The sequence below is a fragment of the Ixodes scapularis genome, unplaced genomic scaffold (assembly GCF_016920785.2).
Source record: "Ixodes scapularis isolate PalLabHiFi unplaced genomic scaffold, ASM1692078v2 PGA_scaffold12__126_contigs__length_90152505, whole genome shotgun sequence".
NCBI classification, from domain to species: domain Eukaryota; kingdom Metazoa; phylum Arthropoda; class Arachnida; order Ixodida; family Ixodidae; genus Ixodes; species Ixodes scapularis.
Window position 1 is genome coordinate 15,163,023 of NW_024609838.1, and position 13,440 is coordinate 15,176,462.

General features: G+C 47.9%; 1 protein-coding gene and 2 non-coding genes across 3 annotated transcripts in view; all 3 read left to right on the forward strand.

The window, feature by feature from the left end:
• Positions 1 to 2,395: 2,395 nt before the first annotated feature.
• Positions 2,396 to 13,440, forward strand: part of LOC8035019 (sodium- and chloride-dependent glycine transporter 1-like) — a 44,218-nt gene continuing 33,173 nt past the window's right edge. Inside the window, exons 1-6 of the mRNA XM_040205971.1 lie at positions 2,396 to 2,472; positions 2,990 to 3,121; positions 3,664 to 3,839; positions 4,678 to 4,853; positions 7,114 to 7,246; positions 11,160 to 11,294. Of these exons, the coding sequence (XP_040061905.1) occupies positions 2,406 to 2,472; positions 2,990 to 3,121; positions 3,664 to 3,839; positions 4,678 to 4,853; positions 7,114 to 7,246; positions 11,160 to 11,294 (819 nt within the window). The 5' untranslated portion in view covers positions 2,396 to 2,405. The remainder of the gene's footprint in view (positions 2,473 to 2,989; positions 3,122 to 3,663; positions 3,840 to 4,677; positions 4,854 to 7,113; positions 7,247 to 11,159; positions 11,295 to 13,440) is intronic.
• Positions 8,470 to 8,542, forward strand: Trnar-acg. Its single transcript has one exon. It is a non-coding gene; the product is annotated as a tRNA-Arg (tRNA).
• Trnar-acg lies at positions 10,142 to 10,214 on the forward strand. The gene has a single exon. It is a non-coding gene; the product is annotated as a tRNA-Arg (tRNA).

Below are 13,440 nucleotides of genomic sequence, written 5' to 3' on the forward strand. Positions count from 1 at the left end.
GACGGCACGCCTCTCTATTCTAGTAAACCCTAGCGTAAGCATCAACTCTGCTTTCTCTTCGTCGATTCTCACGGATGCCATCAGGAAAGAAAGAAGATTCGACGAGCTTGACAGCGTGCTAACAGCTCAAGGTTGGAACGTCCGAAGAAGCAACAAGCAGCCAGTCCCGTTTGAACCATCCGATCGGAACCTCCAGGACAACCGCCCAGGAGAGCCCGTTCCCTTTCTGTTTTATCTTTTTCCTTTCTTTTTAGGTATTTGTCCCACTTGATGAGGCAAGTACCCTGCCGTTACATATATCTCTCTCTCATTGGTGACTCGTGGTATGACCTCCCTGACGACCGTTAGACAAGGGTAGATCACACTCGTAAACTTAAAACTTTCCTTTGAGTTTAAGATATGTAAGATATGAAAATCGTGCCCAAAGGCGGACATAAAAGACACCGGCCTGGGGCGCTCTAATCTGGACAGTTGGCAAGAAAGTCGGCGAAGAATTCGACCGCCGTTATTGAAGGCGCCAAGGTCAAGTGCGATGCCGGCCATTACAGCCACCGGATTCCTCGCCGACTTTTTCGGCAAGTATCCAGATTAGAGCGCCAGGACGGAACCCTCTAAGAGCCGCAGGAAACTCCGCTTCAATAGAATGAAAAGGGAAACTCTCTGGGCAACACCACCTAGAATACTAAAAGCCCATGAGCAACCTCCCCTCCCTCCACGTGACGTCCTCAGATTCGAATGGCACCAACTCGGCCATTGGGCCCCAGACCGACGACGAGCTTCCTTCAAATCGTGTCTGCACACGATGTCAGTGTGATGACGTCTAAATGACAGTGCACGGTCTTTGATTGTTCTAAGTTGTGTTGCGTTGGACATGTCAGACGTTTTGATAGTACTTACACCTAAAGCTTATTGAGAAATTTCTTCGCGAAATATCGGCGCTCATTCTGAGAAACGTTCTACAAGCCCTTTCTGCTAGTTTCCTCGACCTCCATGATTTGTTCGAGCGTCAACTACATCGCGTTTTAGATCTGCGTGTTTCGCGATGCTGACTGTTCATCCGCCATTCTTTAGTAGGTTGAGTTCATTGAGTCGGCTCATGAATCTCGAAAGGGTCTCCGGCTGTCGAAAAGCGCGGGCGCAGCTAAAGTATTCAAGAACGTTGTTGCCGTCTCGCTGACTTGAGGTCGTTGGGTAAAATAAAGGTCTCGCAATAACGCATATCTTTAAAAGACAACAGACACGAAACAACCTTCGTTTCGTCCGCTTCAATCCACCTGCATGTTATCGTTCTTCGAATATGCAAATTATACCAACAGGCTCGTAGAATGCCTTTGGTCTATAGTCCGTTGCAACTCAAGAGGGTAGGGTGATTGAAAGGAAGGTCGGGGAAAAGGAAGCAGACGGAACGGTGGAAAGAGGAGAGAAGGTTTCTCCTCTCCAGCGTTTCGTCTGCTTCATCTTCCCCGGCCTTTTTTTCCCTCACCCTACCTTCTTGAACTTTAACCTACTATAGTATGTTGTCGATTTTCTAAATGTTCTCTGATGTGTATTTTTTTCTCCCTTTCAATAAGTTTACGTAATGCGCTGTGTTGTAAGAGCCTCGCGCTCACTTTCCAATTTCGAATGCGCATACTGTCGCGCAAACGTCACTAAAGTCAAGCTGGTTTCTGTGTACTCGGCCAGATGGCGCGAAATATGCCTTTGAAAGGATCGGCGCGCAGCTCTATAGGCTCATATTAGCTCACGGGTTACAACCGTATACGCTGCCTGTAAATGAATGACCGATAGCAGATTTTATTGAATATACTTTTTTCAAAAGTGCGCGCCATTTTGTAGCTGCTGCGCCAACTCCCCCATTCCGCCATTGTTTGGGAACGTACTCTGAGCGTGTATTGGACACGAGGCGTGCGTCAGCGTTCGGCGTGAACTCGCCTCAGCTCGTATTGGATACGAGTGTGACGTAATCATTCGGCAGGGAAACGGATCCAATCACTCTTCCTGTTCAAGAAATGACGATCTCTAGTGTCGTGACGTCCCTTTAATAGTTCCCTCTCTCACAACCCTGGCGAGTGATCAGTATTCCTTCCAGTAAAATATTTTACGCTGGTGTTAAAAACGTCAGTTCCTACGGAGCGACATGTCTATAGAGATTGTCCATTATGAGATACGCTGCGTGCAACAGGGTCGCCATTTTGTGTCAAGGTATCAAGGTGCGTATCAAGGTTTAAAGCCGTTTGGTTTATGAGTTGCCACGCTGCACAGCCATGCTTTGAAAAACTTTGACCGTCTATCTTTCACCATGGCGCGGTACTTTTTTTTTTTGTTTTGATGCTGGGCGTTTATTGGTTGCGCAGATGGAGAGACACATCAAGTGGGACCACAAGGCAGACTTTTTTCTCTCGTGCATGGGACTTTCTGTCGGGATCGGCAACTTGTGGCGGTTTCCATACCTTGTTTTCGAGAATGGAGGAGGTAGGCCGCTCGCTCATCTCTCAACCCGCACCTACATTTATGTATGCACGCGTCTATTTGTGCCTAATTGTTGTAAAAAAAAAGTTGAGTGCAATGTCATTTTAATAAATAAACGGAAATGTACATATAACTGTTCGTTACCTTTTGGTAAATCTAATTACTGCGTACTCTGCGACGAGAGTATTTGCCATGCAGGAGACAAGAATTAAATTAATATTACAAATTGAACAAGACCGCAGTATTGTGCCTATTGATTTAATTTAGCTGATGCTACACAGGTGTATACGTAATAAACAATTGGTCACATGGTGCTGCTTCTAAATATACAACGAATCTTCTTATCTCATGCGAATAGTTATTTAAATGACAAAAACACTTTTGTTTAAATATATAGTGTGCTTCCTTCAATCACCTCTAGGACTGAGCGAGTTAAGTGTGATTTGATGGTAAATCTGCAAGGACGCATTTTGACACTTTTCTTTTTTTTTTCGTGAATAATATTTGTGTATTTACGTAGGTGCATTCCTGTTGGTATACATGATCGTACTGCTGCTTGTCGGCAAGCCACTCTACTACCTCGAGATGTTTCTGGGCCAATTCAGCAGCTCTGGATGCCTCGGGGTGTGGGCCGCTTTCCCGATGGGCAAAGGCAAGTGGCATGCCCGAATCAGGTTCCTAATCATCTTGTTTCTGCTAAGTATCGTTGCGTCACTGCTTGCTGATAGGCAACTGGCCCATAGGGTCCGTGCAACGGCTTTGCTGGATTGGTAGCTCCATCTATACTCGCGGACAACTTTCTGGGGCTATGCAGTCAAAGCTATTGGCGCATGTGCTGTTGCGGATCTTGAGAGCTCGTCAAAGGAGTGGACGCGTACTCTTAAGCTGTGAAATGCCACAGAAACTTGTCCGCAACCATAGTGCGAAATGCTCACAACATTGGTCAAGAGTTTGAGCCCGGAATCGTACTGGCCCTGTTGGACCGCGGGGAAACGATTGTGTTCGATTGTTGCTTGGCGGGAACTGCCAAGTTTTCCCCTTTTTGACCGCCGGTTGCGCTGACTAGTAATCTATTGTGGCTCCTCCCGGTTACTGCCCTGGACCTTGTACATGATCGGGGCTGATAGCACCGCATCTCTCACGATACCATTGGCTGTAACGGACCACGAAATGACCCGATCCGTTGCCACACAGGTGTGGGCGTCACCATGGCCTTCGGCAGCCTGTGCCTGGCCATCTGCTACAACATGTACCTGGCGTACGCCCTCATCTACATGTACTACTCGGTCGGCTCTCGCCTGCCCTGGACCGGCTGCTACAGTACATGGGGAGCGAACACCCGGATCTGCTACATCCGAAAGCAAGGCGTCGTGAGTGTCAAGTTAGGATCGGTTAAAGATTAAAACAGCGCAAGGACACGGACAAGAACAAGAAGGTAGACAAACAAGGCGCTGCCTTGTTTGTCGGTCAGTTAAGGAGTCCGGTCTCAGGCGCGCTCTTGTGTCACGCTTTTAAACGATTTGCATTGCCCCCGAGTGTGACCAGAAGCTCTAGAACTATAGGTTTAGAAAGAAAAAGCAGAACTGGTCGAAGAGTATATTAAACGTAGCTCGCAAGCAAATGCAGGCTTCAGGCTAGCAGCTACTGACATTTTGGTTAGAAGATTATATCCTTCAGCCCTGAACAAAGGGTTGTCCTCACATAACTCAAAAACCGGAGGCCTCACAGGTGGGCCTCCGGTTTTTTCCATGCATTGAGTTCTCGCCGAAAAAAAGTGACGTCTTTCAACTGCTTCCGATTGTCTTAATATGGTTAGGTAAAGCCAATTAGGTGGCTCTAAAGTTCGCTGACCTTTCCTATGAGTCACTTACAAAGCCGTTTTCGTGGAGAGTCGCAAATATTCCCTGAATCTCGGACATCAGGAAAAAAAATTAAGACGAATGGAAGCTGGTGACAGACGTCATTCTTTCCGGCAAGAAGACTCGCCAAAAAGACTCAAGCCCCCTGGTATGTGAGAACAGCTCTTAAGTTGAGTATTCTGGCCAAAGGCGGGGGGGGGGGGGGGGGGGGGGTCTGCTGGTTTGAGGTTTCCAGAAACGAAGGCACACCGTGCGCATGCGCAGTTATCTCCTATGGAAAGGTCAACTCTTAGCCTGGCAGTGGCCTCTGAAAGAGGGATTATGCACTCCTCGCGCCTTCGAAATGCAGAAGACGTGCAAGGCGGCGTCACAACGGCTCTACCAGCGCTTCCAGAGCCAGAACATCACATTCGGCGTGGCCGTGAGCACTCACGACAGGAATATCTTGGTGCCGCACAAGGAGTACGCTCTGGAGATGACCGGATGCGTCAACGCCACCAAGTCGGCCGCCGAACACTTTTTCTGGTGGGTGCCGACGTTAGGGTTCGCGCTATCAACTGCCTGCTTTTATTCTTTTTTTTATCTCTTTTTCGTCGGATTTGTGGAAAGATGTAGCACGGCACAGTCAAGTACACTGTTTATTCAGTCAGTTTTCGCTTAAAGACCGACGTGCAACTTCGGTTTCCTTCAGGGAGGATAATCCTCTTGGTGTCCTCCTCTTATAAATTGCGAAGGAAGCCGCCTTGGGGCAAGTTAAGAGGTGGGGAGTGTATGACTAATGAAAGTTGAAAGCGCGAGGGGTACGTTGGTCTTTAAAGGGATGCTGAACCGAAATTCGGATTTTACAAATTAAGTCCGCAGGAACGTTGAACGGGACGCTACGAACACCAAAGCATCACCCATACATTGATATCTCAAACGGACGGCCTCATTCTTAGAAAAGAAGCGAACGATCAAGTGACGAAAGTGACTTCATGATTCTCCTGGAACAGTTGAGAATAAGGGGAAGCGGCTTCGCTTCTCTTCTCCTCGCGTCGGTTTACCTGCTCGAGGGGACGAAGCGAAGAGGAGAGGGAATGGGAACCGCGACGTCACATGTCTCGTCGGCCTCGTAGGCCGTGTGGTTCAGTCGCGCACTTTTTTTTTTTTTTTTTCCCCAAAATACGGCATCCGTTAGATATTGCTGTATGAGTTATGTTATAGGGTTTTGCAGCGTCCCGCCTATAGCTCCAGCCTTGTTTTGTGAGCTCCAGATTTCGGTTCAGCATCACTTTAAACATTAGACAGTTTTAGTGGACCGTACGCTATAGCTTTGCGTACGCAAGGAGATTTCAGGTCGTGAGTTCGCATGCGCAGAACGCAATAGAAGGGCTAGCGTATTGCAAAGGCACGCAACGCTGGGTTTTTGCGTTGCTGGCTAGCGGGCCTTGCGGGACGCTCTCGAGAGATTTCGGACCCAACGAGAGCGCCAGTTTCAAGATGGCGGTTGCCTCGACTGGCGCAGCAAGGGCGACGTGGTATTTTCGAAGTTCTGTGTTACGTGAAATTGCGTGGTGTTCAGCTCGGCGATTCTTTCTGGGACCTACCGCGGTCGAATCAGATCGCCCTGCAGCTGAAGGAGTGCACAGTAGAAATGTTCGCCGCTCGCAGTGTGCGTCGACGCTGCGATCTGCTCAACGCTAAGCCTATTCCCACAGTTCATCGCCGACGGACGAACGACTCTAAAAGAAATCGCCGAAGTTCTCGCTATGCACTGGACATCACGGTCATGAATTTCGTTCCGCGATAGCATTGATAAAAGGTACCGTTTCCACGGGACGACTGACGGAGGCCCCGTGATCGCATTTGGCTACGCACTCGTACTCGTAGCCTCTGTACCCCGCAGAAAAGCGCGCTTGACGAGGCAGCTGGGGCTTGGTTTAATCTGAAATAAAATGATTGGACACTTTTTCTTTTTCAGTATTTCTTTCCAGGAGCATGGTTGCGCTATAAGCACGCGGAATTCTACGGCTCTAGCAAATTTAACCAAGATCATGCGCGCGGTGTTGCGCGGTGTTCACTCGAAAACGTAACCCACAGCTAAATTCGGTCCGAGCAGGTCATTTTTAGCGTACGCTATACTATTGCGTATTGCGTACGTATAGATCCAGCAATGCTATACTAAAACTGTCTATTGACCGACTGCCGGGCGACCGGACACTGAAAAACAACGAAAGAAGAAAAAAGAAAGAAAAGTTACTTTCATTTTGTTTAAGTGATCGCTGCTGATGTTACTTAGAGGATTAACCGGATGCAATCTCCCGAGAAGGGGAATTTTCGGCACTTTTGAGCGGCTAGTGAATTCAGTATGCGTGTAGAGCTGATTACCATTCATTTGAAAGAAAGAAAGAAGGGAGTGGGGAAGAGGACAAACGCACCGCGTGTATTCTTGTCTGCCTTTTTTTGTGTGATCGCGAATCCAGAAAGACTTGTGCGATGAACTTGTTTTCGGTCAACACCAGTAGCCAGCAATACTTCCCACCCCTCCTCTTTTTCATCCTCTCTCCCTTTTCGATGTCAGTAGACAAGGGATTCCAGAGAACCCTTTCAATAAGAACATGCGTCAGAATAATAATAATACTCAACAAATAGCTGCCGCTCCCCGCGCGAGTGCTGCCTCCGCTCCCACTCCCTCTGACATGAGAAGTATCAGACATGATGGCTTAATCAAAACAGCCTCGGCGTCCGTGCGCTACCCGTTATTTTAATGGAGCCTCCACCAGGGAATGCCCTCTTGCGCGACCAGGGACAAAGTCCTGGAGAGCAGCCAAGGGTTCGGAGACATCAAGCCCATGAAACTGGACCTGACCATCTGCTACTTCATCGTGTGGATCCACATCTTCCTCTTTACCTGCAAGGGCATCAAATGGTTCGGAAAGGTGCGCCCCCTATGCGCCAGCACGCGGCTATGACGTCACGTCGCTGTGGTGGCGCTGCTGTCGGCAACGCGCATGGGCAGACGCCTTACTTGTGAAGTGGAAGCTGGTCCACTCCTTTTTCCGTTTTAGCAGAGTGAACGCTGTAGAGGCGGTCGCCTCCCCTCCAGCGTTCGCTCTGCTAAAGGAAAGAGAAGTGGGAGGAGCTTCCACTTCACTCTTAACCTGTCACCAACTATACACCTTTTCCACAAGGGCGCAGCCATCTTGAACGTCGTCCGTTCTGGTATGCGGTAAAACATCGTTTTGATCTCTCCACGCCGCTGGAAGGTGTTTACGAAGAATGCGTGATTGTCATACATTCCTGTTTTGCCTCACCTATATTTTTTCGCAAATTCCAGGTTGAAATGTATTCTTTTTTCGTCCTGCATACCAGATACGGAACCCACGTGGCTTCCTAGCACCGAATCTAATGCCGAGGAAGTCGCACTTTTGAATCATGGCGATCGGCAGTTGCGTCTGCTCTGCAGTAAGCACCAAGATGGCGGCGCCCACAACCATACCGGGGAACAGGGTGCCGACCCTCTAAGCGCAGCTCGTTTAGTGGTTCTGGGCTTGGTCAATCGCCGACTCGTTGGTAAACAGCGGGTTTATCTATACACCTTCCCAGCGTTTATCATACAGACGAAAATTGCTGAGTCATTTAGCTGTGGACGCACGTGCGGTGTCAGGTATTCCGCGGAAGGCAGCTGCTGCGCATGCGCAGAACGTCTTTCACAGCCCAGTAGACAAAGGTGACAGCGCGCAGACGGTGGTTACGGGAATGGCCTACGCTGAGTCGTATCCGCATAACCTATGAAATAAAAAGAGGGGGGGGGGGGGGCACTATGGCCCCCTTTCGTCAATCAGAGCGGCGGAGCCAGGCACAGTATATGACAGCTCCTACCGTACGTTGTCACGTGACTCATTCCGAGCCTCTGATTGGGTCGCCAGCTGGGACCGTGGCCATCAGGTTTTGCCAAGGTATGCCGAAACGATGAAGCGTGGTCGCTAATCAAGGTCAGACGCAAATAGACCAACTGGGCTAAAGACGGAAATAGACTCGGGGTCGAGGTGAAGAATAGGTTATCTCGCATGGAATCGGCCAAGTGGTATAAATCAGATCGCGATTGGATCTTAAGTGTGTTTACCGTGCACCGGAGACTTCGAATTTGACCTCAAGAAGCGGGCTTGTGGCGCAACGGATAACGCGTCTGACTACGGATCAGAAGATTCCAGGTTCGAATCCTGGCAAGCTCGGCCACTTTTTTTGTTTTCCTTTTGAAGTTTTAACGTCATCATTCCGTCGGCATGGTTGCCATATCAAATAATTACGAACTTTTTTTTTTCTTCTCTTGTACAAAGCAACGCAGAAACTTATCTGCAAACAACCTTTTCTTAACATTATTCGGGGGCAAATGTTGGGGAGGAGGGGGGGGGGGGGGGGCATTTAAAGGCGGACATGTGAGAATTTAGTCAGAGTTAAGAAATAAATGCTCCTATAGGTGTTATATCTTACTCCTCTAATATTAAAGCGAGGATGATTTTGCATGACGTGCTCAATATTATTCTGAAGGCAACAGGAGCGTTGTTTGAACTTTGTTTTAAAGGGTATTCTATGAAGTAAAGATTTAACAAATGGCACATTTCATTTTTACCGCTCATCTAGAAAGAAAAATTAAAAAAGAAGACGCTGGTTCACTCTCTCAGTATGCAACACGCGGTGTAAAAGGATCTGACAGAACACGACCCCGATATTGCAACAAACCAGAATACGACACAGACACACTGAATTTTTAGTGTGTCTGTGTCGTCTTCAGTGTGCCTGTGTTAGAGACTTCTCAGTGTGTCTGTGTTAGAGACATTTTGTGTGTGTTGTCTTTTGGTTTTTTTGCAGTCTGTGTGGTATATTATGTCCTAATCTTCACTAACTCGTTTGCGCCCTGGCTTTTTGTTTAAAAGGTTATATTGGAAAAGAACACTAATAATAAGCCCATAGCCATATTTAGTCGTCCGTCCGATTCAAGTTCCCTCTTTAAATTACTGCCCCAAACAGTTATCGCCAGATGTACCAAATCTACTGCATGTTTAACCAGGATTGTGCTGGGATAATGTTTTCATGGCATGACACTAACGAACGAAGGCCCGATTTGTTTGTCCCTCGCTCTCTTCTCGGGGTTTGAACTACGATAAATCGATGTCTCACCGACTAGACTTCAGCCTCAAGCTCCTCTTCTATTAGTCTGGTACCGGTTCGCTTCTCCGAATGGTCTGTATCAGCTTAGCGATCGCTCTACTTCGAAAGATCCGTGCAACCTCTTGTGGTGCGCGAGGGCCGGAGTGCAGCAGAAGCTCCACCTCTAGCGCAAATCTTTCTCCCTTTGATAAGACTTCGTCGCACGGCCAGCCTAAGCCCGCGGAAGGCACTCAGCGAGCGTTGGAGGATGACAATAAAATGCTTAGATGGGCCAGTTGGTACATCATGGGAAATAAGCGCCGAAGGAACACGGACCAAGAGTAGAATAGCAACGAGACAGGGCGACAAGGGGAGGATGTCTTTCTACTAAATTCTCAGCCTGTTTACACAGTGGTCGTGCGAGCGCTTGTGCAAACATAGCCTATTGCAGAGCGCCTATGCCTTTGATAGCACGGCACAGAAATTGCGAGAAGTGTGAGCGAGTCTTTGCCCGTTTTCCACCATGGTTCTTCCCGAAGAACGGGATGTGGTAATGAGCTTCATGCAGTGCCGCCTGACACTGAACCAAGGATGTCTGCTTTTGGAAACCACGTGATAAAAGAAGGATATATCCGAAGGTAGGCTCGTCGTAGCAAGCTGTTTAGTAAAACGGCACTTCAACCGGGCTTGTGGCGCAACGGATAACGCGTCTGACTACGGATCAGAAGATTCCAGGTTCGAATCCTGGCAAGCTCGTTGAAATCTTGTGTTTTTGCAAACCTTTTAACTCAAGGACGTTCAAATATCCCAGGACCCGGCATGGCGTCACGCTCAGCGACGCCGGCAAAACAACTTAATCCCGGAGTGATTTTTCTAGCAAGGCGATGTTGGGTGGGAACAGAGGACGAACAGGCGGGGACAAACCAACGAGGTAGAGAGCTTAGTGCGATAAATAACTGGCAGATGAAGTGACCCCAACCCGGCCGCCGCCATATTGCACTTTATTGACCACAATACCATTTAGCTTTACGTCTAGATTTTAACCTATTACCACGCACAGATAATTTTTATTTATTTTTAATAACAGTAGCGACAAGATGCCATCAGTCGCGGTGCTGTATTTTGGCTTTTTATTGGAGCTATACACTGATCTTTGGGGCTAACAGCAATAAAAAAAGTTTAGCTTGTTTTTTTTCTGTTTTTTTTAAGAGCGATTGTAATACAAATTTAGGCTCAGTTTTGTGTAAAAGCTTTAGGATTGGGTACGGTCACGGGTAAAACATGGCGGCAGCCCGGGGGGGGGGGGGGGGGGGGGTTGAGGGAGGTAACTTTGGTCTGGTAAACGGGATACCAGTTCACAAACGCAACCTTCAAGTTGTTTCATTCGCGGCCAAGCGTCTGTGAAAGGTTCATAGGGCGCATGCGGAGCATGCTATAAAGGAAGAAAAAAAAAATATATATAAGGTATGAAAAAAAAAAAAAAAAAACGGCGGGAAAAATGACAAGCTGAGGATTTCTCTCGTTTTTTTTTTTTGTTTTTTTTAAGCCTCTAGCGGAAATAAACCAAAAACTAATTAGATGCTATTTTAGATTGAAAGATATGTGGCCGTGCCGGTACGCTGCGACTGCGGCGAAACAATCTTTTCACTGCCCCATTTTCAAGAACCGCGAAGGAAGATTTGTCACCTTTTCGACCTGTAGGTCGTCTTGCTCACGGCCACCTGCCCTTACCTGATCTTCTTCGCCTTGCTGATGAAAGGGGTGTCGTTGGAAGGGGCCGGAGTCGGCGTCTCTGCTGTCTTTGTTCCCGTCTGGCAGAGCATCTTCACGCTCAAGGTGCGTGGGGGACCTTTTTTGCTCGCTACGTTGATCCGGGTCATTATTTATTTTCTTTTCAATCTTTAGCTGAGTTCAGGCTTCAGACAGATTGCACACCAACAAACTCAACACGTAACGAATTTGTGTATTCATGCGTCGATTTATTTCGTACCTTCATCGCGCAGAGAACATGACAGTAAAGGGGGAAGGGGGGGGGGGGGGGCTGAAAAAATACGTAACACAACAAACACAGCATTGCAAGGATAGGACAAAAACTTGGACACAGAACTAAGCAAGAGATAAAACTGCCACTCAATATTTCATAAAAAAATTTGTAAACAGAAAAAAAAGCTCTTTTACGGCTTGTGTTGCACTGTCGTCATATTGGCGCTCACTGTGGTGGTCTTGAAGTTGATCGCGCGCTTTCCTCGCAATGCATTTCGCAGCGCCGAATTAGTTTTTCTCGGCGAGAACAAGTAGAAATGATCGCCAGCATGCTGCAGTGGCGGGACTAGCAAGCCATGTGTATAGGGACATACTTTCCCCGCTTATTGTTAACATTGAACTCTCGTATTCTCGTTGACGCCTAAGTCTTGGGCTTTCCGCCCCCGCCCCTTTTCCGCTCACGGCCCTTCGGTGCACAGTAGATATGCCATTTAAAAAGCTTGCTTTGTTCAATCGAAGCTCAGGACTTAGATATCCCAAAAATTTACACGACTCCTCAGCCCAGCGTGCGATCTCTTCAGCCCAGCACGCCCACGTTCGTCGCTTCGGAAAGCGAGCAAATCACGCGCCGTACGCACAAACACTGAAAATGAAACCGGCCCAAAATCCTTTTCTTTTTTTTTTTTGGGGGGGGGGGGGGGGTGTCATTTTTTGTTTGTGCCAAATACCGCGGCGTTACAGTCCATTCACGAGCGGTAAAATGTCGAGGAAAAAATGGTGGCCGCAGCGCATATCGTACTGCCACGTTGGCGGCCCACCGAGTATTTCAACGTCGGCGCTCGGACATTTCATACTTTCCCGGGTCGATAACTTGCCTAAGACGCCACGAGATGGCGCTGGATGACTCTGAAGCAACACACAGCCCTGCTGCAACACAGGCAACAGTATTGTACACGTCACTCGAAGGACAATAATAAATAACAATTCTAACTACAACTACTCTTGGTTAAAAAAGTATTTAAATAGGCTACTTGATTACTCGAAATAAGAAATAATTTGCCCTTAATTAAAAAGTAACAGTTACTTTTTTGATTCCTTGATAATTTCAAAAAAAGGCCGTTTTTTTTTCTGCCGGTTTGAAAACGGGTCTTCTGCACTGTCTATTAATTGATTATAATCACCGAATTATAAACTGCTTATTTTTTAATCCACCGATTTCGGTAAGCCGTTCGCCCATTGGAAACTTGGATCCAGAATTTTTTGGGTAGGAAAATTGTAGAAACAAAGGACGCCGTTAGAAAAAAGGAGGGAAGAATGTGGAGAGGAAGTCGTCTGCTTGCTGCGCGGGGGTTGTGGTGACGTCAGAAGGACGCGGAGCTCTGATTGGCTCATAATGGGCAGGCCTTTGTGAGGGTACGGATGACAGAGGCAGAGTTAAACGTTACTTAAAGGGTTTAATAACGATGGCAAATTCATACGGCGGTTATGGCGGGAACATCGCATGGCGGGAGCGTCGTCTAGCGTCCCCTCGTTGGGCCAGGCTTGGCTTTGTGAACAACAAGATGTCGGCAGGTGGCGCTAGTAATGAGCCTGCTCACACCTTAAAGCGAGATGCCTCGAGGTCTACCCACTATCCTCCATTCATAACCAATCAGAGCTCGGCATCTTTCTGACGTCACCACAACCGCCGCAAAAGAAGCAGACGAACAATGGACCTTTTCCAAATACCGACGGCACCAGGCGGTGGCTGCACGAACTAAAAATCAAGGAAGTGACCCCCCTGCGCTACCATCGATAATGGGAGCTACGTTACCAGTTGCTTCGCTCTCTGAGCAGCCTCGCGTGCCCAACGCAACGAGGTAGGCCTAGCGCGACTTTAAAGAAGGAAATCCGTAGCGTCCACCCAAACGTCGTGTTTTTCTTTCCGTCCACTTTCTTTTTTTGTGTAACACAATTATATATATGCTGCAATTACGTGTTCCACTCGTCGATTTACAGC